This window comes from Pomacea canaliculata, linkage group LG7 (genome assembly GCF_003073045.1).
Source record: "Pomacea canaliculata isolate SZHN2017 linkage group LG7, ASM307304v1, whole genome shotgun sequence".
NCBI lineage: Eukaryota > Metazoa > Mollusca > Gastropoda > Architaenioglossa > Ampullariidae > Pomacea > Pomacea canaliculata.
In genome coordinates this window covers 21,846,475-21,868,848 of record NC_037596.1, presented here as the reverse complement: position 1 = coordinate 21,868,848, position 22,374 = coordinate 21,846,475, and the positions used below count along the sequence as shown (strand labels likewise).

The window sequence follows — 22,374 nt, the reverse complement described above, 5'->3', positions numbered from 1 at the left end:
TGAGTGAGTGAGTGAGTGAGTGAGTGAGTGAGTGAGTGAGTGAGTGAGTGAGTGAGTGAGTGAGTGAGTGAGTGAGTGAGTGAGTGAGTGAGTGAGTGAGTGAGTGAGTGAGTGAGTGAGTGAGTGAGTGAGTGAGTGAGTGAGTGAGTGAGTGAGTGAGTGAGTGAGTGAGTGAGTGAGTGAGTGAGTGAGTGAGTGAGTGAGTGAGTGAGTGAGTGAGTGAGTGAGTGAGTGAGTGAGTGAGTGAGTGAGTGAGTGAGTGAGTGAGTGAGTGAGTGAGTGAGTGAGTGATGAGTGAGTGAGTGAGTGAGTGAGTGAGTGAGTGAGTGAGTGAGTGAGTGAGTGAGTGAGTGAGTGAGTGAGTGAGTGAGTGAGTGAGTGAGTGAGTGAGTGAGTGAGTGAGTGAGTGAGTGAGTGAGTGAGTGAGTGAGTGAGTGAGTGAGTGAGTGAGTGAGTGAGTGAGTGAGTGAGTGAGTGAGTGAGTGAGTGTGAGTGAGTGAGTGAGTGAGTGAGTGAGTGAGTGAGTGAGTGAGTGAGTGAGTGAGTGAGTGAGTGAGTGAGTGAGTGAGTGAGTGAGTGAGTGAGTGAGTGAGTGAGTGAGTGAGTGAGTGAGTGAGTGAGTGAGTGAGTGAGTGAGTGAGTGAGTGAGTGAGTGAGTGAGTGAGTGAGTGAGTGAGTGAGTGAGTGAGTGAGAGTGAGTGAGTGAGTGAGTGAGTGAGTGAGTGAGTGAGTGAGTGAGTGAGTGAGTGAGTGAGTGAGTGAGTGAGTGAGTGAGTGAGTGAGTGAGTGAGTGAGTGAGTGAGTGAGTGAGTGAGTGAGTGAGTGAGTGAGTGAGTGAGTGATGAGTGAGTGAGTGAGTGAGTGAGTGAGTGAGTGAGTGAGTGAGTGAGTGAGTGAGGAGTGAGTGAGTGAGTGAGTGAGTGAGTGAGTGAGTGAGTGAGTGAGTGAGTGAGTGAGTGAGTGAGTGAGTGAGTGAGTGAGTGAGTGAGTGAGTGAGTGAGTGAGTGAGTGAGTGAGTGAGTGAGTGAGTGAGTGAGTGAGTGAGTGAGTGAGTGAGTGAGTGAGTGAGTGAGTGAGTGAGTGAGTGAGTGAGTGAGTGAGTGAGTGAGTGAGTGAGTGAGTGAGTGAGTGAGTGAGTGAGTGAGTGAGTGAGTGAGTGAGTGAGTGAGTGAGTGAGTGAGTGAGTGAGTGAGTGAGTGAGTGAGTGAGTGAGTGAGTGAGTGAGTGAGTGAGTGGAGTGAGTGAGTGAGTGAGTGAGTGAGTGAGTGAGTGAGTGAGTGAGTGAGTGAGTGAGTGAGTGAGTGAGTGAGTGAGTGAGTGAGTGAGTGAGTGAGTGAGTGAGTGAGTGAGTGAGTGAGTGAGTGAGTGAGTGAGTGAGTGAGTGAGTGAGTGAGTGAGTGAGTGAGTGAGTGAGTGAGTGAGTGAGTGAGTGAGTGAGTGAGTGAGTGAGTGAGTGAGTGAGTGAGTGAGTGAGTGAGTGAGTGAGTGAGTGAGTGAGTGAGTGAGTGAGTGAGTGAGTGAGTGAGTGAGTGAGTGAGTGAGTGAGTGAGTGAGTGAGTGAGTGAGTGAGTGAGTGAGTGAGTGAGTGAGTGAGTGAGTGAGTGAGTGAGTGAGTGAGTGAGTGAGTGAGTGAGTGAGTGAGTGAGTGAGTGAGTGAGTGAGTGAGTGAGTGAGTGAGTGAGTGAGTGAGTGAGTGAGTGAGTGAGTGAGTGAGTGAGTGAGTGAGTGAGTGAGTGAGTGAGTGAGTGAGTGAGTGAGTGAGTGAGTGAGTGAGTGAGTGAGTGAGTGAGTGAGTGAGTGAGTGAGTGAGTGAGTGAGTGAGTGAGTGAGTGAGTGAGTGAGTGAGTGAGTGAGTGAGTGAGTGAGTGAGTGAGTGAGTGAGTGAGTGAGTGAGTGAGTGAGTGAGTGAGTGAGTGAGTGAGTGAGTGAGTGAGTGAGTGAGTGAGTGAGTGAGTGAGTGAGTGAGTGAGTGAGTGAGTGAGTGAGTGAGTGAGTGAGTGAGTGAGTGAGTGAGTGAGTGAGTGAGTGAGTGAGTGAGTGAGTGAGTGAGTGAGTGAGTGAGTGAGTGAGTGAGTGAGTGAGTGAGTGAGTGAGTGAGTGAGTGAGTGAGTGAGTGAGTGAGTGAGTGAGTGAGTGAGTGAGTGAGTGAGTGAGTGAGTGAGTGAGTGAGTGAGTGAGTGAGTGAGTGAGTGAGTGAGTGAGTGAGTGAGTGAGTGAGTGAGTGAGTGAGTGAGTGAGTGAGTGAGTGAGTGAGTGAGTGAGTGAGTGAGTGAGTGAGTGAGTGAGTGAGTGAGTGAGTGAGTGAGTGAGTGAGTGAGTGAGTGAGTGAGTGAGTGAGTGAGTGAGTGAGTGAGTGAGTGAGTGAGTGAGTGAGTGAGTGAGTGAGTGAGTGAGTGAGTGAGTGAGTGAGTGAGTGAGTGAGTGAGTGAGTGAGTGAGTGAGTGAGTGAGTGAGTGAGTGAGTGAGTGAGTGAGTGAGTGAGTGAGTGAGTGAGTGAGTGAGTGAGTGAGTGAGTGAGTGAGTGAGTGAGTGAGTGAGTGAGTGAGTGAGTGAGTGAGTGAGTGAGTGAGTGAGTGAGTGAGTGAGTGAGTGAGTGAGTGAGTGAGTGAGTGAGTGAGTGAGTGAGTGAGTGAGTGAGTGAGTGAGTGAGTGAGTGAGTGAGTGAGTGAGTGAGTGAGTGAGTGAGTGAGTGAGTGAGTGAGTGAGTGAGTGAGTGAGTGAGTGAGTGAGTGAGTGAGTGAGTGAGTGAGTGAGTGAGTGAGTGAGTGAGTGAGTGAGTGAGTGAGTGAGTGAGTGAGTGAGTGAGTGAGTGAGTGAGTGAGTGAGTGAGTGAGTGAGTGAGTGAGTGAGTGAGTGAGTGAGTGAGTGAGTGAGTGAGTGAGTGAGTGAGTGAGTGAGTGAGTGAGTGAGTGAGTGAGTGAGTGAGTGAGTGAGTGAGTGAGTGAGTGAGTGAGTGAGTGAGTGAGTGAGTGAGTGAGTGAGTGAGTGAGTGAGTGAGTGAGTGACGTGAGTGAGTGAGTGAGTGAGTGAGTGAGTGAGTGAGTGAGTGAGTGAGTGAGTGAGTGAGTGAGTGAGTGAGTGAGTGAGTGAGTGAGTGAGTGAGTGAGTGAGTGAGTGAGTGAGTGAGTGAGTGAGTGAGTGAGTGAGTGAGTGAGTGAGTGAGTGAGTGAGTGAGTGAGTGAGTGAGTGAGTGAGTGAGTGAGTGAGTGAGTGAGTGAGTGAGTGAGTGAGTGAGTGAGTGTGAGTGAGTGAGTGAGTGAGTGAGTGAGTGAGTGAGTGAGTGAGTGAGTGAGTGAGTGAGTGAGTGAGTGAGTGAGTGAGTGAGTGAGTGAGTGAGTGAGTGAGTGAGTGAGTGAGTGAGTGAGTGAGTGAGTGAGTGAGTGAGTGAGTGAGTGAGTGAGTGAGTGAGTGAGTGAGTGAGTGAGTGAGTGAGTGAGTGAGTGAGTGAGTGAGTGAGTGAGTGAGTGAGTGAGTGAGTGAGTGAGTGAGTGAGTGAGTGAGTGAGTGAGTGAGTGAGTGAGTGAGTGAGTGAGTGAGTGAGTGAGTGAGTGAGTGAGTGAGTGAGTGAGTGAGTGAGTGAGTGAGTGAGTGAGTGAGTGAGTGAGTGAGTGAGTGAGTGAGTGAGTGAGTGAGTGAGTGAGTGAGTGAGTGAGTGAGTGAGTGAGTGAGTGAGTGAGTGAGTGAGTGAGTGAGTGAGTGAGTGAGTGAGTGAGTGAGTGAGTGAGTGAGTGAGTGATGAGTGAGTGAGTGAGTGAGTGAGTGAGTGAGTGAGTGAGTGAGTGAGTGAGTGAGTGAGTGAGTGAGTGAGTGAGTGAGTGAGTGAGTGAGTGAGTGAGTGAGTGAGTGAGTGAGTGATGAGTGAGTGAGTGAGTGAGTGAGTGAGTGAGTGAGTGAGTGAGTGAGTGAGTGAGTGAGTGAGTGAGTGAGTGAGTGATGAGTGAGTGAGTGAGTGAGTGAGTGAGTGAGTGAGTGAGTGAGTGAGTGAGTGAGTGAGTGAGTGAGTGAGTGAGTGAGTGAGTGAGTGAGTGAGTGAGTGAGTGAGTGAGTGAGTGAGTGAGTGAGTGAGTGAGGAGTGAGTGATGAGTGAGTGAGTGAGTGAGTGAGTGAGTGAGTGAGTGAGTGAGTGAGTGAGTGAGTGAGTGAGTGAGTGAGTGAGTGAGTGAGTGAGTGAGTGAGTGAGTGAGTGAGTGAGTGAGTGAGTGAGTGAGTGAGTGAGTGAGTGAGTGAGTGAGTGAGTGAGTGAGTGAGTGAGTGAGTGAGTGAGTGAGTGAGTGAGTGAGTGAGTGAGTGAGTGAGTGAGTGAGTGAGTGAGTGAGTGAGTGAGTGAGTGAGTGAGTGAGTGAGTGAGTGAGTGAGTGAGTGAGTGAGTGAGTGAGTGAGTGAGTGAGTGAGTGAGTGAGTGAGTGAGTGAGTGAGTGAGTGAGTGAGTGAGTGAGTGAGTGAGTGAGTGAGTGAGTGAGTGAGTGAGTGAGTGAAGTGAGTGAGTGAGTTGATGTGAGTGAGTGAGTGAGTGAGTGAGTGAGTGAGTGAGTGAGTGAGTGAGTGAGTGAGTGAGTGAGTGAGTGAGTGAGTGAGTGAGTGAGTGAGTGAGTGAGTGAGTGAGTGAGTGAGTGAGTGAGTGAGTGAGTGAGTGAGTGAGTGAGTGAGTGAGTGAGTGAGTGAGTGAGTGAGTGAGTGAAAACATATTGAAGAGACTTTTGAGTTTAGAGCCGAAGTGAAAGCCTTCATGGAGGAAGATGGGGTTGCGTTCCTGTGCTAAGTGATACAAAATGGCTCATGGACTTAGCTTTTTGGTTGATATGACACATGAGCTTAACGTACTGAACAAGAAGCTACAAGGTCAGAGGGCAACTTGTCAGTGCTGCCTATGACAACGTGAGAGCATTCTCTACAAAACTTATGTTATGAAAGCCCAGCTTTCTCTGACAAACCTTTAACCATTTCCCAGCATGCAAGCACTCATGGATGCAGGCGCACCGTTCAGCGTGAAGAGTATGTGGATGTCATTTTGAAGCTACAGGAGAATTCGATCACAGATTTTGCAGACTTCAAGACGCACAGAACCACATTTCAAATTTTTGCGGACCCCTTCTCCTTTGATGTGCAAGATGCTCCTCCTGTGCTTCAAATGGAGCTCATTGACCTGCAGTGCAACTCTGAACTCAAAGCCAAGTTCAAGGAGGTGAGTGAAAAGCAGACAAGCTCGGGCAATTTTTGAGAGAATGGCCCCCTAGCTTCCTGAGCTTTCCCGAATGTTCAAGCGGACCATGTGTCTCTTTGGGAGCACATACTTGTGCGAAAAAGCTCTTCTCTACCTTGAACTTCAATAAGTCCAAGTACAGATCCAGACTTACTGATGAGCATCTTCAAGCCGTACTGAGGGTCTCAACTGCTTCCTCCCTTAAGCCAAATGTGGCTTGGTTATGCGAGAGCAAGCGCTGCCAGACCTCTAGCAGCAAGAAGTAGGCAGAAGAAGCCATGTTCAAAACAGTTTATGTTCAATGTTCCATTCATATTCAGAAAGTTAAATGTTACAGAAATGCTAATACAGACGTTTGAATCTGAATAATAATAATTACATTTCTCTGGTCAGCAACTATATTTTCTTCAGTCTTCTATATCTGCTGTATTATTATTATATTTTCATTTTCAATTTATTTATTTATTACTGATTGATTTCTTTTTTCTTATAAATTTGTTAATTTATTTTTATTTTTTAATAAGATGAAAAAATAAGACATTTGATGACATTGGAATGTTTTTGTAAGAGCTTTTCTTGTGGAAAACCTGATGCGGCCCAGCCTCATCCAGACTCTGCCTCCAGTGGCCCCCGGGTAAATTGAGTTTGAGACCCCTGCTCTAGAGTGAGAAATGAGTGATCTAGTACTTTTATGCCATGTATCCTTGCCTACAAAAATTTTGAAAATAAGTTACGTGGTAGTCTTGGCCGCTTTCATATACTGATATGATTTTCTGTCAATGCCATAACTTCCAAATTGTAAGAAAGTCATACTGTAAAGTAATGGAAGTGCAAGATAGCCATGTTGTCACATTCGTCCATCTACACATCGTAGTTATATGTAGAATCACGGCAATCTATTTTTTTCTTTGACAACTGACAAGGAATATCGTTCTGAAATGCTCAATACTTACTACTTATAAAAAAACAAAGAACACGAACACGGTAAGATTTTTAATTCAACATTATTTATGCAAAATAACAGTAACTATTAATAGGTGAATTTTAAAGACAAACAACTGTAACTTTAATACAACAGATTCAACTGGTAGTTGCTGCCTAGTGATGTAGCTTCTCTTTGACTTGTTTGTTACTGTTACAAGTCCTTTATCACATGCTCAGAAGCCTGAGGCTGCGTTTCTTCTGGTCTGCAGCCTGTTCTATCATTTGTCACTGCCAGCTGTACAAAGAAAATGTATTAATACGGCTAGGGTTCACTGTGTTTAAAGTAGTCATATAATTTTGTGCTCCTTTATCTTTTACTTTCGTTAGTGTGTTTGTCATGATATTTTATGCTGGAAAATGTTGATGCTGAGTGCAGAGTGTCACCCAGGGAAGTAGGGGCGCCTGCGACGAAGAACGACACGCTCAGGGGGTTTGATGCCAATCAGCATCAGGATAGAGCGCTTGAAATATTCCAACAAGAAATCCCCCCGGGTATTCAACGTAACGGAGACGCGGGCTACTTCATAGGCCTCCATTGTGATGCTGGCAAAGAAGAAGACCGCTAAGATGCAGAAGAGGAAAACGAAGAGGAAGAAAAAGGGTGGGCCGAATAATTTGTCGGCCTCCAGCACTCCGTAGAAGTCGGATTCCCCCAGCCAGAAGGTGAAGAGCTGCAGCAGCGTGTGCTGGAAGGTCTTGTACCCGGCCAATTTTGAGCCGAAGAGAGGATAGGAAAAGCTAGCGAAGGCCAGCAGCAGGACGGCAGCCATGATGGAACCGCCGAGGACGCTGGGCTGGGCGATGGCAAAGGTCTCCAGATGCAGACGGAAGCGCTTAATGAAGCGCACCACTTTCAGCCCCTTGAGAATCGCTAACGACAATAATATAGCCTCGACCCCCTCCAGGGTCTCCGACGTCTCACGTATGTGGACGAAGCTCACGTGCTTGCTGTTGCGGCCAGTTTTCACTTCCATCCGGAAGTTCTCGAGCTGCCCCAGGAGGTTCATGAGCAGCCCCAGTCTCAGGATGGTCAGCGTCATCAACAGTATCGCCAGCCAGCTCCAGGTGCGGGACAGGTATTTGCGCCATCCGACCTGATTTAGCTTCGCCGTCTCGAAGTAGAAGTATAGCAGTGTCCACACCACCATCATCACCTGTTGAGAGGATCAGCAACCCGGTGAACAGATCGCATTAAGCTACACTGTCACACCTCACAGACATTCCACGATGTCTACACACTCACCTCACAGCCCGCCAAGAAGCGCCCTCGCTCGTTGTAGTAGTAGTGCAGCCTGGTGGTGTGAAGGTCCAGACGAGACCACATCTTGCCCGCGGGACTCAGCTCCCAGAGCAGGGTGAGCTCAGTGGCCAGGTCACTGTGGGCGTGGTACAGGGTACAGGTCACGATGACCGCGCGACTACTCGAGTCTAGCCACCCGGCTTCTTGCAAGTAGCTCATATTGTCGCGGGCCGTCTGTCGGGAGAGACAACATGCTACTTTAAGCGACATCATCGTCAGCGTCCTCCTCATCGTCGTCAGTCAATCATCAGAGCGAGTCTACTGTCTGTGAAGTGGGATTTGCTAAAGATTTGTGAAAATTTCCCCTGATTAAAGTTTCTGCTTTGCCTGTCATTTATTATTTAGTGCTCTTCGTATTCTGCCTGCTTTGGTACCAAAAGACCATCTCCATTGTAGGAGCTGTTTGTGGAGATGGGTCATAAAGTCATGTGATCATGACAAGGAAAAGGTTGAGTGAAGATGCTATATATGACGGTTGAGGCTCGCACGTGCCTCTCCCAGGATCAGAGACACTAACCTCCATCCCGAATGGGAGATCAAACACGTAGCCACCCCCTGGGTAAGTGCCGAAGATACCCGAGATACTGCTCTGGTTTAGGGTGGCTTCCGAATGATAGCGCCAAGCGTCTTGTGGAGTCGAGGAGTCGTTTTGCGAACTGGTTTGGTTATCAGTAGAGTTGCCACCAGTTTTCCAGGACTGCTCAAAGTCTCTTGTTTCGGCGATATCTGGGGAAAAGTGCTCATAACATGGAGGGCGCTTTCGCAGATATTCGGAATATGGGGCACCTGGCTCGCAGAAATCTGAAACACAACGACTGCGTAAGCATACACATAATGATGTACGTGCATACAACCAAGCCAGGTGTAATGGTATAATTATTACACAATTATTACACTATCTGATATCCCCCAAATAATTTGTTTCAATGTGAATATTCCATTCTGCAACAAAGTTCCAGAACAAAAATTTTAAAGGTACGGGTCGGTGGAGATAGCGAAACTCTCCATTGTAGCCCCTCACTCAACTCACTCCACACACCTGTCAATATTGAAGTAAAATAAGTCATATCGTAACACATTAGCAGCACTTTTGACATTAAAAATTTAGCCATGCTGGCATAAGCCCGGACAAGAGTTTCCGACAGCTGGCAAAAAACGACCAACGAAGAATTTCAGGCTGTGCACAATGTTGACATCGAGGACCTGGTGAAATATTTGAGACATGGGAAAGTTAAAAAAAAAAAGAAAATATTTAAAAGAAAAGCAAATCAGAAGTTTCAGACATTTCAAATTGTTGACAGATGACAAGTCTGGGATGCAGGCGTGAGATGACCAGACCTGACTGGACCCGCTGTCGGACTTGCCGCAGTCTGGCAAGGCTCAAGCGGTATAACACGATCCTATCGTCGAGCTTATCGTCTCTACTCTCAATCGAAAACAGGAAGGTGGTGTCCATGAAAGTCCAGATGTCCTTCTGAGTAACCACCTATCCACACAGGTGAAAACGCAAACATGCATCGACACGCATCCACGCGCAAGACCGACAATCAGACATAAATACTAGTAAGTAACATTTGGGGTATTGTAGTCTCCCGTTCACACATTCCTTCGTAATGAATAAAGTTGAATTAATTGTAATTGGTGTCAAGAGTAACAGATTCTATATCAGGCACATATCATGACAGCCACATATTCGATAATGTACTTAGATGATAATGTGTTTAGAAGAGAAAACCCTCTAACAGAATTTTCTGACGGTTTCTTTTATAGTTAATCCTGAAATGATTATTGAGAACTGCTAATCAAATATCACACGAAGACATACGCCCATAATTTACGAACACTAATTCCCCATAATTCAGAACACACACATACACAACACACACACACACACACAAAAGGTTCCAATGGCGCACAACTAACAACCATGAGCTGTGTGTTTGTGACCGACCTTAGAAAATGCGAGGTCGTCCCTGCTCTTGGGTGGATCAGTCAACCTGCGCCTGACCGCGGTGTTGATGTAGTTTGTCTCCCACACGTTCGAGTGTCCCAGGAGGACGACGACGACAACAATGATGTAGACGATGTACATCAGCGTCTCGCGGAGCGCGATGTGTGCCCTGGCGTCCTGCTTCCACTTCGCCTTAATGTCTTTTACCTGTGGGTGGACACGACAGGTGAATGAGTGGCTCTACATTGCTTTCTATGTCCGATTATTTTTGCAGTCTACTTCCAAGGACCTTTTCATTCCAGGCCTTGGCCTATGCACGAGTCGAAGTTTTCCGACTGGAGATAATAAATCAGCGGAAATATTACACGGAGGCAAGCCCCACCTTATATTTGAACGCAATAAGAATATTATTATTACAGTGGTAATAAAAGAAAGTAATACGTAATATGGAAAAGAGAAAATGTTAAAGGACAACACAATTGCAACATTTTTTTTCTTTATGATCGGGTTTATTTTATTTTAAAATTAAATCAAGAAATAAATATAAAATAAAAACTATTTGACAGTGGATAATTTCAAGCACTGCTTTTTTATTTTACCTGTTCTTTTTTATTATTGACCTTGCATGGAGTATTAATGGAGTAGTAATAGGTAAATGTGGAGAACATAGAGTTGTAGACTGACCTCGCTGGAGGATATGGGGTAGTGGTATTGTGTCTGCCGCCACTCTGCTCTCAACGCCGCCTTTTGTCTTTCTAATTCTTGGAGTTTATGGACCTGTGTAACCAGGTTGTATTTGTCTGCACAGCACGTAGAAATGGAAACAAGAATATTAAAACCAAAACAAAGAAATGTTTGCTTATAACGTCATTTGTAAGTGTACATCCCATAGAAACGAGAACTACATAAAAAAACCCACAAGAAATATTGAATTTAAAAGATTAACAAATGGCGCACAAAAGCCGGGTAGGATGAGGTTTGGGGTGAGAACCCGTGTTGGTAGGCGTTGAAAGAGAATGAGAAGGTCCAACAGGACTGGAGAAAGAGAAAGGTCAGGTCACTCTAACCTTACTCACCAAGGAGGGAGACAGGTCAGTCACTCGTACTCACTGGTGTGGTACTCTGCCGAGTAGCTGCGGATGTCCACGGTCCGGCGCAGCAGCACGACAGCCATCAGCGAGAAGCCAATGATTTGCAGAGGTTGCATGACGAAGGTGTCGTTGATCCAGGCTGTGAAGAAGGAGATCAGCCAGTCCACACTGCCCTGGTAGCCCATCTTCAGGCCGTACAGCACAATCACCAGTGACAAGCACACCGCCAAGATCATGGAGAGCATCCAGACCACGTACAGCCACCACCAAGGCAAAAAATACCTGGAAAGCACGATGTCTTCGCTGTTGGTGGACGTGAGGGTGGCGAGTGAGAAAGTGTGTGAAATGTGGTAAACAATGGCATGGTGACGTGTAGTTTTTGTGTCATGAAATACCTTGAATATCTTGCACTGATAGTGCTAAGCTAATTAAACTGCAAAGATTGACGGGAACTAAACACAAAAGCTAGACCATTGAATGCGTGTGTATGTAGATGGATAGAGAGATCGCTAAATACTGAAACGACAAACTCACTCACAGATACACGTAGAGACGGTAGAGAGGTGAAACCAGTGACAGCATCGATGCACTTAAGCAGTACTAGTAATGCTGAAGGAAGATCATCAGGGAGGTTTATAACAAACTTCCACTCACCATCTAGATGAGCTTTTCTCTTTCTCGTCACTTTCACTAGACGAGGTAGACGAGGAAGTCGAGGTAGACATGCTGACTGGGATAGATATTGTAACTTTCTTGGTGGTGACACTATCCCGTGTCAGAGATTTTATTGAATCCTTGGTATTGAGGCTAGTATCCCATGTGCTACGTCGACTGGAGCCCTTGGCGTTGCGGTTGACGTTGACCTCCCGCTCTGCCCACAGCTGCGCCACCTTTCGGCAAAACTCCATTTCGAGCTGGCGGCTCCGCGACGTCTTTGTGGACCTCCAACCACCATCGTCACCATGGCAGCCATCTTCTACATTCCGGTCACCATGTTGATGCTTCTTTGTCTGCTCAAAGCCACCTCTGCATCCTTCATCTTCGGAAAACCGCTTCTGTCTTTGGCTGGCAAAACCACGCGGACCCTTGATACCACGTGCACAATCGGAACTCAGCTGCCGTTTGGGATGCTCTGGGCGGCCTTGACCTTCGTCTGTGCACCATAGAGTGTCCTGGTGGTACGTATGAGGAGACTCGCTGACCTTTGAACGATCATCCAGGTAGTCTTTGTTCCCAATATTGTCTGGACCCTGGTCGGGTCTCCTGCTGCACTGCGGGTCGTAATAAACTCCCTCCTTGTCATCGCTGTCAATGATATCGGAGATGGACATCATAAGATTTTATTATCTGATCAGAAATTTGTGTTTTTATTAACAGCTAAATGTGGACAAACTTAAATACACGCAAGCATAAATACTTCTTTGTTATTTTAAGATTAATGCACTACCAAGCGTCCCATTAATTTCAAAAAGAAATATGCAACAAGAGAATGGATAGATGAGAACTGAGAATGCAAGATAGTGTACATTCTTCATGCTTAATTCAAGATCCTCTTAATTCTGATATTGTTTACTTAGAAAATAATTAGTTGAATGTATTTAATTGATTATTTATTCATGACAGAGAGCGTACCTATATTGGAAAGCAATAGATTATATCATCTGTAATAAAGATTTTAATACACGCAGTTGTTCATGGGACTATTAGTTCTAAATATGTTTCACACAATAAATTATGATTGTTTATTAGTCTTTTCTAAACATGTTCCCCGCAAAAGGTTAGGAATCAACGTCGTCTTGCCTCATGTCATCCGCTTTCTGATGGGGATCTCCATCACCCATGTCCACGATATGAAAACTCCGGCTCTGATTGACCTCCTGGCCATTTCCGTCGTGACCTCTCACCTGGGAAGTAGCTCTTCTGTTGCCAGGGCGAGTGAGAACGGACTTGCCGAACTTCTTGGCCTGGGGGATGCTACGATGGTCGGAAGACTCGCTTCCTGTCTCCGGGCTTCGCTTACATGTACCGGCGACTCATTGGTGTTCTTGTTTGTATTCGTGTCCTCCGTGGACTCGTTGCTGCTCGAGGTGGAGCTGTCGTCCGAGCTAGAGGAAGGGGTCTCGTAGGTATGACGAGGTGAGCGCGGCCAGCAAAACAACTCCACCAGCAGCATGTTGATGGGGAAGACGATAAGCGATGTCTGCACACCGATGATGACGTCCTTGATGTTGAAGGTGATGGGCCCGGTGCTGACCTGACGACGAATGAAGAATGAATGGAAAGCACAAGCAGACGCAAGGGAAATAAATGGTTCACAGAGACAAAAAGCATTAATACCGATAAAACATACAGGCTGGAATAGAGACTTGTACACTACTCTAAGAGAATAGTGAAGGATTAGTCACATAAACAATGGCAATGGATGTGAATGTTCGTGTTGTAACATGTTTGAATGACAGCATTTGACAGTAAAGTGTGAAGAAGAATTCAGAGAGAGGATGGAACAGAGACAGAATGACAAACCTGATCCTGGGGTCGTCCGTGGGGAGGCCGTGAAACATGAGGCTGGCCATCATCATGGTCAAGAGAATACACAGGGCACACGTTAATCGGTGCATCCGCATGAAGGTGCTGAAAACGGAGGGACAGAAGATCAGTCACGTTTGTGAATGCATGATGCTAAGAAACTTCCATCAAGGTGGAAAATACAGACGAAGACCATTGTCAGACATGTACAGAATATGCCAGAAATTTTACAAGAGAATTGGTCTCAGATAGTACATTGGATCCCTGATGATCAAACTGACTCCGCATGAAGCTAGCCTTACCGAAAAAAATGATGCTACTACACAAGAAAGGGTGAGACTGAAAATCTAAAATGTAATTGACAGAAGGTTTTTTTTTTCAAATAAATGCGATTGAAATTAGAGAAGTATCTATTTATAATAGGGAATACAAAGTTAATAAGGGCAGTAACATTATCATGCAACATGAAACGGATGAAGTAAGGATAACATGGTCTGAGAAAGTATGGGCAGCCATGATAGATGCAACAGATGTGGATAAGGGTAGTGGTGATACCTGTAACAGGTTAGGATAAGTTAGGACGATAACATTTGTAACAGGATGTAGGCAAATGAAATCCTTGGCGATACCTGTAATTAGGTTTAGTCACGAAGCTCAGCCACAGATGTTCAGTCCGGAGAGACTGGCTGGTGTTGATGACGAAGTGATAAAAGCGATGTTTGGCCATCTCTTCAGCGGAGGTGGCGGGTACCTCGACACACAGCACCCCCCGGTATACACTCAGCCAGTTGTTGTATAGACAGTGCCACGCCTGGTCACCGTCCACCTCCCGCACGTAAACTTCATTCAGGAACCTACATGCCACATGAACACAGCAAATGAACACATATTGACTGGGTATGTGTGACTAAAACATCTGTTGTTCATAAATTATTCTGAGTCATGTCTTAACCTTCTTATTCCTGGTCTCGACCTAGTTTGGAGAAATCGGCGATCAACGCCGACCCCAGTTGTTGTTACCAGTTGTTTTTTTTTTTTTTTTTTTTGTTGTTGTTGTTTTTCATACTCGAAAAACGGGGAGCCAAAATAAATCCAATGGGCTAGTTCAGTCTCCTGTCCACCAATGGAAATACGATGTAGAAGTCTTGTGCTGCTCGATCTGTACGCATGGCACCTTGACAGAATTTGTTTCCAGAGGAAGACCTACTTACAACCACACAGTCGCAGTCACAGGTAGGGAGGGAAGTCTTATTTACCAATCTGGGCTGGAACCGGTGTTGTCGTGCCAGATGATCACAGAAGTCAGATCGCCTAGGTCATGAGGGGAGCTAATCAAAAACCAGTTCTCCGCCCCGCTGAAAAAAATATCGCGCTCTGCATCCGCCAGGCGGTGAACACGTGTCTGCACACACACACACATATATATATGCATGTATTCGCTCAACATTCTTTTAACAATCCGAAAATCCAAAGGACGATAATACCTAGAAGTGAGACATTTACTTTGTATAATGAATTCTCTCCCCTTCCCCTCCCCCTTAAAAAAATTTAAAGACGCAAGCCATCCATTATGTCAAATGAGAGCATCGCCATTAGACCATTAAAATACATGAAAAGAGTTCCGGTTAAATTATTGAATTATTCATGAATACCTTAAGAAGCGAGGCTTTCATTATACACCTGTGCCTTTCGACCATCGAGAACCGTGAAAGAATTGCGGATTGCATTATTAAATTGTTTATTAGTATGGTGATCTGGTTGTAGTACATACTTTAGCAGCGGTGCCGCTCAGGTAGATGTAGACGTTGGATGTGGTTCCTGTGTTCCGTCCCCATCCGGTAACCGTGCAGACCAGGTACAGGTGTTCGTCATCCTTACTGTTGTCCTCCAGAACTGCTATCCCCCGCTGTTGTAGAGACAAATATCTCGGCATTTATACATGCCACGCACACACGAGACACGAGACACTGTTGTTGTTGTTGTTGTTGTTGTTGTTGTTGTTGTTGACGATTGTGCAAAGTGAGACAGAGGAAGGAAAGACGAGGAGAGAGACACTGTAGACTGATGGATGGAAGGAAAGAGTTTCTGTCCTGAAGGCCGTGGGGCAAGAGGGATGGACAGAAGGTAGGTGTATGACCTGCGCCTTGTCCAGGGAGTCGGCGTGGTAGGCCCAGTACAAGCCCACCAGGTAGGTCATCCACAGCAGAACGACGACAGTGACCATGACTGGGTTGTGGAAGAACTCCGCGAACAGCCGCAGGTCATCTGTAGACAGGACGTTAGGTGACACGAAGAAAGTTGCTGTGAAAATCGACAGGTGTGTGCACTCGCACACCACCTCGTCAAAGTTGCTGACGTTCGCCACCTGGTGATGGAGGAACACAAGGGGGACATCAAGAACGAGAAGTAGCGACGTAATCAAGGATGTGATGTTGGAGTCGTTAAATAATCTGGCGATTTCATGCTATGGCTATATCACGGCCAAGCAGATGTCACAAGAAAAAAAGCATGCCCGAGAAGAGATGTGAACCCATGACTGACGAGAGGACAGCAACAGACCTTGCAGCCTGAGTTCTTCCAGGCGCTGGCGTTGGTGTCCCAGGTCTTGCAGGAGATCTCTGCCGTCACCACCTTCACGACAGGAACGACCGTCGGTTGCGAGGAGTTGTTGTGGTTCACCTTTATCCTGTATCTGCCAATCATCATCGTCATCATCGTTATTGTCGTCTTCGACGTCCAGTCTAAGAACTGGCGACATGATACAACAAAGCAAAACACAACTAATCAAAGCAAAGCCAAACAACACACACGAACGAACTCAATACAAAACGAAACCCAAAAAATTCAAAGAAAAACAAAAACAAAAAAAAAAAGCTAAATAAAAGTGAAAAGTAAAGCCATGCAACACAAATTAAAACAAAACACAGCAAAACCAAATGAAAACAAAACAGAGCAAAAGCAAAGCAAAACTAAAAAGCAAAGGAAAGCAAAACAAAAACAATAATGAATGTAGCTGCTGGCCAGTATTTACTGTTTACTGTTACTTGTAAAAGTAGTTGCTTTCTTACGTGTCCTCCTCGTTGGCGTCATCTTGCGATGGCAGCAGCAGGGAGGAGGGTTCCTGCACCACGTGTCTAAGGACTTTCCATTTCGATTCAGGCAGCGGGAACTCACTTTCATTGTAGACTGTTCACACATTAGTTTACAAAGGAGTGATTGACTGTCCACATCAGCTAATCAGACATTATTTACTGCAAACTCTCAAGCTATCATGTTACTCACAGCATTCACAGGGACAGTTCATACATCGGTCCCTGTCAGCTGTTGATACTATCAAGTCAACGTACATTTTATACATCCCTCGTATTCAAGCAATAGATTAAGTTTGTTACGGACACTTGTACACATTAAAGATCACACAACTACAAAACAGTTGACAACTTTATATCTTAATAAATAAAAATAAAAAGAGAGTAAGAATGAAAGGATATTGCTATTTGCCTGGTAAGGTGTAGAGGTGGAGATGCTGTTATCATCCTACAGATGCCAAGTGTTACTGTCAGTCTAATGATGTAGAAGAGTGTCTGTGTTGTTGAGGATGATGTTGTTTGCCTAATAAGGTCTCGTTTGGGAAATGTCATTTGCATACTGATGTTCCAAATATTTATTTAGTGAAGTGTTGGAAACGTTTTACACACATAACGAGGTGGACATGTACCTGTAGTGCTGGCCATATTGTTATTTATATAGCAAGGTGGAGGTGTAGCTATAGTGCTGGCCATGTTGTTATTTATATAACCAGGTGGACGAGTACCTGTGGTGTTGGAAATGTTGCCTCGCTGCAGGATGACCTGGACGGAGACTGAGACATTAGACGGCGTGAAGGTAAAGTTGACAATCGTGCTACGGTCACGGAAGGCTTTGACCACGATTTCTTTTTCCGAATGTTCAAGAGAAAATGTCGTGCTTTCCCACAGTCTTTTCTCCCTCTCCGTATCTACGTCGTCATTAAAAAACCCAGACAAGGAGACGTGGCATCAGCAATCTTTGTAAACCTATATGTTATATGTAACCAAACGTTCATCATGTTGAAAATAAACACCCTGGCCACGACAGACGCACTCTTCACGTTTTCGTAAAATTAAGTTTTCAGAAAGTAGACGGACTAGCGGCCTCCTCCAGCAAAACTCAAGACATCGACAAACAAAATCAGACCCTTTGCCATCGCCATCATAAACAGGGAGGTGCGGACAAGTGAAGACATGGCATTTGAAGGCGAGTAGCGGAGGGTTCTATATTACAGAGTCGCCATGCTGTCCAGATGAGCAGAGGGCTTTTCTTGCAGTTTTCCAGGAAATTTTTATACCTGAACAGCAGGCTTACCGTGCACTAAAGCGTTTTCTAGATAACGGCAAATTTTATTTCAATTGATCAGAAAAGTTTTAGCAAAATTTCTTTTAAGGCAAGAAGCATTTTTTAAAGGTATAAGCAGGTAATATTTGCTTGTGGGTCTTTATTCAATCTCAGATGCGGGTGAACCGTTTCAGTTTTGGAAGCAAGTAGCAGGTTTTTACAGGCGAACAGGTAAGCTGCACAATAACATTACAGTAAGACGGAGAGAGAGAGAGAGAAAGGAGATGGAGAAACAACTCACAATTGGTCTGCAGGAAGATGTAAAGGGGCTCAGGCAGCTCCGTCACGTTCACGCGCCTCTTGGGGACTTTGTTCCACATGGACGCCAGCACCACTGGGAGGGTCATGTTGTCCGTGTCGTTGCCCAACTTGTAGTAGTTGCTGGTGGTGGTTCCCCACCTGCGCACACATATCATGCGAGTCACGTGTAGGAGGGGTTAAGGTGGGAGGGAATGGAATGACATGATAGGGGGACGTCTTTAACATTATTGTACGATGTGATCAAGTACACGCGCGCAAACACACACACACACACACACCTGTAGCCGCAGGTCGCTCTTCAGTAAAGCTGAAGGCAGGCACGACGAGCTGACGACGACCTCCACCTTGGACTTCTCAAGCTTTGCTTTCGTTTGGAATGTCGCCATGGAAACCGGGCTCCACCCACGTGACACCCATGGCACTGGTGTTGACGCTGAGGGCGGAAGAGGTTTCCTCTCGCGACGTCTTGGCCAACATCGCCAACCCCACCGAGTCGAAGAAAGAATTGAGCTGATCAAGCTTGTTCATGTTCTACCAGGCAGCAACGCACGATCGTAGTCATCCCATGTGAAAAAAAGAGAAAAAATCTCTAGTAAGGAGTAGAACATACACTCACTGGCAACTGAGTCGGAGAAAACAAATCTCTGTGAGTATTCACTCAGACAAATTAATGGAACGCACAGAGTTTACGGATATGCCACCAAACGCTCATGAAGGTAAGACCATTCTTAATGTGGACTTGTATAGAAACCGATTCTTTACTTGCTTATATACTTATATATGCGATTGAAATAAAATATAAATACGTTTGTGTATGTGTGTGCGTGCGTGCGTGGCTTTTTTCATCCACTCTGGTGAGTCCGGCGGCGCGCAATTGCTCAGCGGCTTGCCACCTTGCCACATTCATTGAAAATGTCTTGAGTTTGATCTCAAAATTTAAATACTGATAAGTGTAATGATACCCTTTACGTGCAATAGACAGGGCCCACCATTCACGCCTATATTGAGCAATAGTCAGCAGGTCCCCCACAAGACGACCAGTTCATCCTTGATGTTCATTCAGTTCTTTCTTTGGCCACCGCGGAGTCGACCTGGATTCTCTCCTGATCGCCAAACAAGACCAGCACCACGGGGGACTTGTACAGCGTGTACATTGTACTAAGCTCGATGTTAGGAATCTGTCGAACCCTGTCCTGCGTAGCCATCTGCACTGTTGCTGTCATGATCCTGATGCTGATATCTGTCTTAGAGCTGCTGTCCTTTGAGGGCAATCAAAACTGCTTACCTCTTCCAACCGTACTTGGTTCATGAAGAAGCCGTGCGACTGACCAGTATGTGTGTAGATGCTCTCTGTTGAGTTAACTGATGTCTGCAAAGCGTAGGTTGCAAATTTGCCATCCACCGATTGAAGTGGATGTGCAATGATCTTGGAGGACTTCACGAGTGATGTCTTTTTATTTAAAAAAAAGAAAATGCTGAGCAGTACACCCGATAGGGGGCATCCTTGACAGATTAGTTATTTTGTTATTCTGTACTCCGCTCGTCGAGCTCTTATACAGCGCTTCGATGACATGGACGAGACCTTTTTGGTGTTGAATTTTCACATCACCTGCCATAGCCCCTCGTGCCAGACTAAGTCAAAAGCCTTTCTAATGTCTATGAAGTTGTGCTAGAGGTCCATCAAATGTTCTCATGCCTAACGGCAAACACTCGGAACGTAAACTGTCCCCACGCGCTCTAAAACATTTAGTCGAGGGTCTCCGTTACCTCCTGGGACTCCTCCAGATTCCCGGCTGCCCTTCGTGCCAGTCTGTCTATGACTATCAGTTGTTGTCTACAAGACAGAAGATAAAAGTAACTATTTATAAGACTACTTTTTTTTGCTCACCATAGCAGTTACTTTCCAAATATTTAACAGGTAAACATGAAATTCATGTGCGTAGTAGTGCTTCAATGCAATGACAATTCTTTACTATTGAATGAGGAGAAAGATCAAGGATAAGTTGTTTCCTTTACTGTGTCTAACGTTCCTTTTTAAGGAGAAAAAACACAATAGCAGGCACCATGAATTAACATTTATCAATTAATAAAAAACCTAATGTTAACAAGTATTTTTCGAAAGAATATTGTAATAAACGTATTTATACTGTTATATAGAGTTACGATAATCATAAAAAAGTACAGTTTATTTAGTGAAGTAAGATATAATGGTGGACCAAAAAATGTAAAAAGGGAAGAAACAATAGCTGACACCAAACAGAAAGATTAACATCTAATCTCTACCTGGCAAGATCGTTAAGGTTATCCAAGTTCAGACCGATGGATTCATTCAGAAACTTGTCGGAATCGCTAAGCTTGTTGGTGATCACAGTCAGAATGTTACGGATGTTCTCCTGTTAATTCCATATGTATATATTACACATACTTTTTATAAAACTACAAAACTGTCTTTGCTTCTAGGGTTATAAAATATATAAACTTCAATAGGTAGTTAATAAGTTACTCTCTATACACCTTTGCTCTCAATTCTTATCTGTTTATGACACACAAGATGATACTAAAAATATTTTTGGAAGAGAAACATTTTAGTGATCTATATGTATATAAAATTCAGTAATGTATGATTTATATATCTATACCTAAAAACAATTTATGTATTTATTTTAGAAGGATCGATGAAAATACTAAGATGTTTATGTTGCTATTGTGACATTCTTGCATGTGGCAACAAGAAGAAAATTTATCCAATGTACGACCCCATCAATTTGGAGCTATTTACAAATATTTTGGACTACTCAAGCCACAAAGTCGTTGTTTCATTGGCTGCATGAAAATGCATGCAATATTTCGCCATTAATGTCATTAACATTTGAAGAATTGGATTTTACATCTATTGGGAGAATAAACGGTTGGTGACCCCGTGACCTGCAGTTCAGAATGTCGTGTCGCTAGGACTTTGTGAGACACTAGACAGAGCACGTGGTCGAGGTCACCTCAGTTTTGTCGTTGATTGCGTCGTTTTCAGACGTGGCGGCCACCAGAGCTGGAGACGCCTGCATGACGGACGTGTAGCCCTCGGTGACTGTGTTGGTGAAGTACTCCAGCACCTGCTCACGCATCTGATACAGAGGACCCACATTTGCACCCATCAAGCAGGCAGGCACACACACACGCACACATCGTATAAATAACCTCAAAATACTTGCATTCACACTTGTACGTTCACGGGAAAGTGGGCTGTGCCATTCGGGTGTCGAACTGAAGTGTCTTTGGATTCGAACCTGACATTGCTTTAACTAACTGAAATATAGCAACATCTTGGATTGACCTCAGCACAATCACGTGCAGAACGCATGGTCACTTGCAAACAAAAGAACCTGAGAAAACCTGTGAAGAAAGTGAAATGTTCGTCGGGTGCATGAAAGTCGCTGCAGCTACTGGCGATGTACCTTTGCCCTCCGCTGCCCAGATGCTTCGTCAGCCTTCTGAGAGGCATCCTCTTGGATGTAGTCGGCCAGGGACACTGCATAGGTGTTCTTATCTGCACGAGACAAGCATGTGGTCAACAGTAATCGTTCACTAGTGAATTAGTGAATATCATAATCGTCGTCGTCCAAGTCTTTTACAGCCTTGAAAGGAAACTCTCAGAGTATACCATGCACTAAAGAGACATCTCGAACTGTTGGTTAAGTGATCACCTAGAATTCCGATCGTCGAGAAAGAAAAACATTCAACAACAGGGAACAATGAGTGGTTCACTGTGTCTAGGAAACTACACATGGAAGAAGGAGAGCAATTCTATGCGCACTCCCCCACCCCTAACCCAAAACTCATATCTTCTGTGTTTCTGCTAGGTGGTCGGGGGTAGTTTATTGTAAGCAGTCATGAACTGGCCCTGCGACAGTGACTAGTGACCCTCCACAGTAAAGTAGCAAATTCTTCCCATAATAAGCAGCCTGGGGCTGAGGGGCAGGGTTAGATGAAGTGACTCACTTTCCCAGATGCCCAGTTCACTAGGCGATGACAGCTTTTCAGCGAAGTCCTTTGCCAGGTCCTTGGAGGTACTGCCGGACTGAGCCATCGGGTAGACCTGCAACGGTTGGTGGTTCACGCTGTAAAGCAAGTCCATCAAGATGTGTCCTACTGGACATGCTGTTAAGTACACTGCACTGTTATATATGATTTATAATAGTGCGGTCAAAATGTCAGTAGACCCACACTTCGGTATGTATTTCTCACCGTGATTACTTGTTCTACGATGGTAGAGTAGAACTTTCTGTTGGTGATTTCAACTCGGGCGACGCACTTGTAGGAGAGACTTTCATCCGAGTTGACTTCTCCAGCAGGAAACACAAGGTCACTTATAATGGGCTCAAAATCGGAAGCCAGCAAAGGTCCTTTCATTAGAATGCAAAAGATCATTGATGATGATTGATGACTGATGATGATGATGATGATGATGGATGATGATGATTGATGACTGATGATGATGATGATGATGATGATGATGATGATGATGATGATAAAAAGTTAACAACTAGAGTTGCCAGTGCAGCAACTGAGGTACGTGAGCTTTACTGCACGGTTCGTGCTAATGAATGCATGTCGCTGACCTTTGCCAGTCTTGTTGATCGGGTGGACAAAGAGC

General features: G+C 45.2%; 2 protein-coding genes across 3 annotated transcripts; both read right to left on the bottom strand.

Moving 5' to 3' along the window:
* Positions 1 to 6,186: 6,186 nt before the first annotated feature.
* On the bottom strand, positions 6,187 to 12,546 carry LOC112569116 (polycystic kidney disease 2-like 1 protein). Its single transcript, XM_025246798.1, has 9 exons — positions 12,327 to 12,546; positions 11,181 to 11,831; positions 10,546 to 10,808; positions 10,120 to 10,235; positions 9,436 to 9,642; positions 8,823 to 8,970; positions 8,002 to 8,285; positions 7,428 to 7,658; positions 6,187 to 7,338 (listed from the first exon to the last, which is right to left on the bottom strand). The coding sequence occupies exons 1-9, from the start codon at positions 12,365 to 12,367 to the stop codon at positions 6,565 to 6,567; spliced, it is 2,715 nt and encodes a 904-aa protein (XP_025102583.1). The 5' UTR covers positions 12,368 to 12,546; the 3' UTR covers positions 6,187 to 6,564.
* On the bottom strand, positions 12,508 to 18,251 carry LOC112569118 (polycystic kidney disease protein 1-like 2). Of its 2 annotated transcripts, none has more exons than XM_025246804.1 (11): positions 18,003 to 18,251; positions 17,707 to 17,861; positions 16,867 to 17,049; positions 16,121 to 16,238; positions 15,612 to 15,744; positions 15,190 to 15,417; positions 14,824 to 14,958; positions 14,309 to 14,454; positions 13,682 to 13,906; positions 13,050 to 13,157; positions 12,508 to 12,780 (listed from the first exon to the last, which is right to left on the bottom strand). In XM_025246804.1, exons 1-11 carry the CDS (start codon positions 18,110 to 18,112, stop codon positions 12,543 to 12,545), a joined length of 1,779 nt encoding a protein of 592 aa, XP_025102589.1. In that variant the 5' UTR covers positions 18,113 to 18,251; the 3' UTR covers positions 12,508 to 12,542. The 2 variants fall into 2 exon arrangements, with proteins under 2 accessions (XP_025102589.1, XP_025102590.1); XM_025246805.1 differs by having other exon boundaries at positions 17,707 to 17,864; positions 18,005 to 18,137.
* Positions 18,252 to 22,374: the final 4,123 nt, after the last annotated feature.

What these genes read in the sequence shown, in the direction of transcription:
- LOC112569116 (XM_025246798.1), bottom strand. Translation starts at nt 12,367, where the DNA reads ATGGGTGATGGAGATCCCCATCAGAAAGCGGATGACATGAG. An exon ending in GAGAAAAGCTCATCTAGATG is followed by an intron (nt 10,809 to 11,180) that starts GTGAGTGGAAGT and finishes CGTGCTTTCCAG; the next exon opens with GTATTTTTTGCCTTGGTGGT. An exon ending in ATCTCCCATTCGGGATGGAG is followed by an intron (nt 7,659 to 8,001) that starts GTTAGTGTCTCT and finishes CTCTCCCGACAG; the next exon opens with ACGGCCCGCGACAATATGAG.
- LOC112569118 (XM_025246804.1), bottom strand. Translation starts at nt 18,112, where the DNA reads ATGGCGACATTCCAAACGAAAGCAAAGCTTGAGAAGTCCAAGGTGGAG. An exon ending in ACTCCCTGGACAAGGCGCAG is followed by an intron (nt 14,959 to 15,189) that starts GTCATACACCTA and finishes TCTCTACAACAG; the next exon opens with CGGGGGATAGCAGTTCTGGA. An exon ending in ACCGGTTCCAGCCCAGATTG is followed by an intron (nt 13,907 to 14,308) that starts GTAAATAAGACT and finishes TGTGGCATGTAG; the next exon opens with GTTCCTGAATGAAGTTTACG.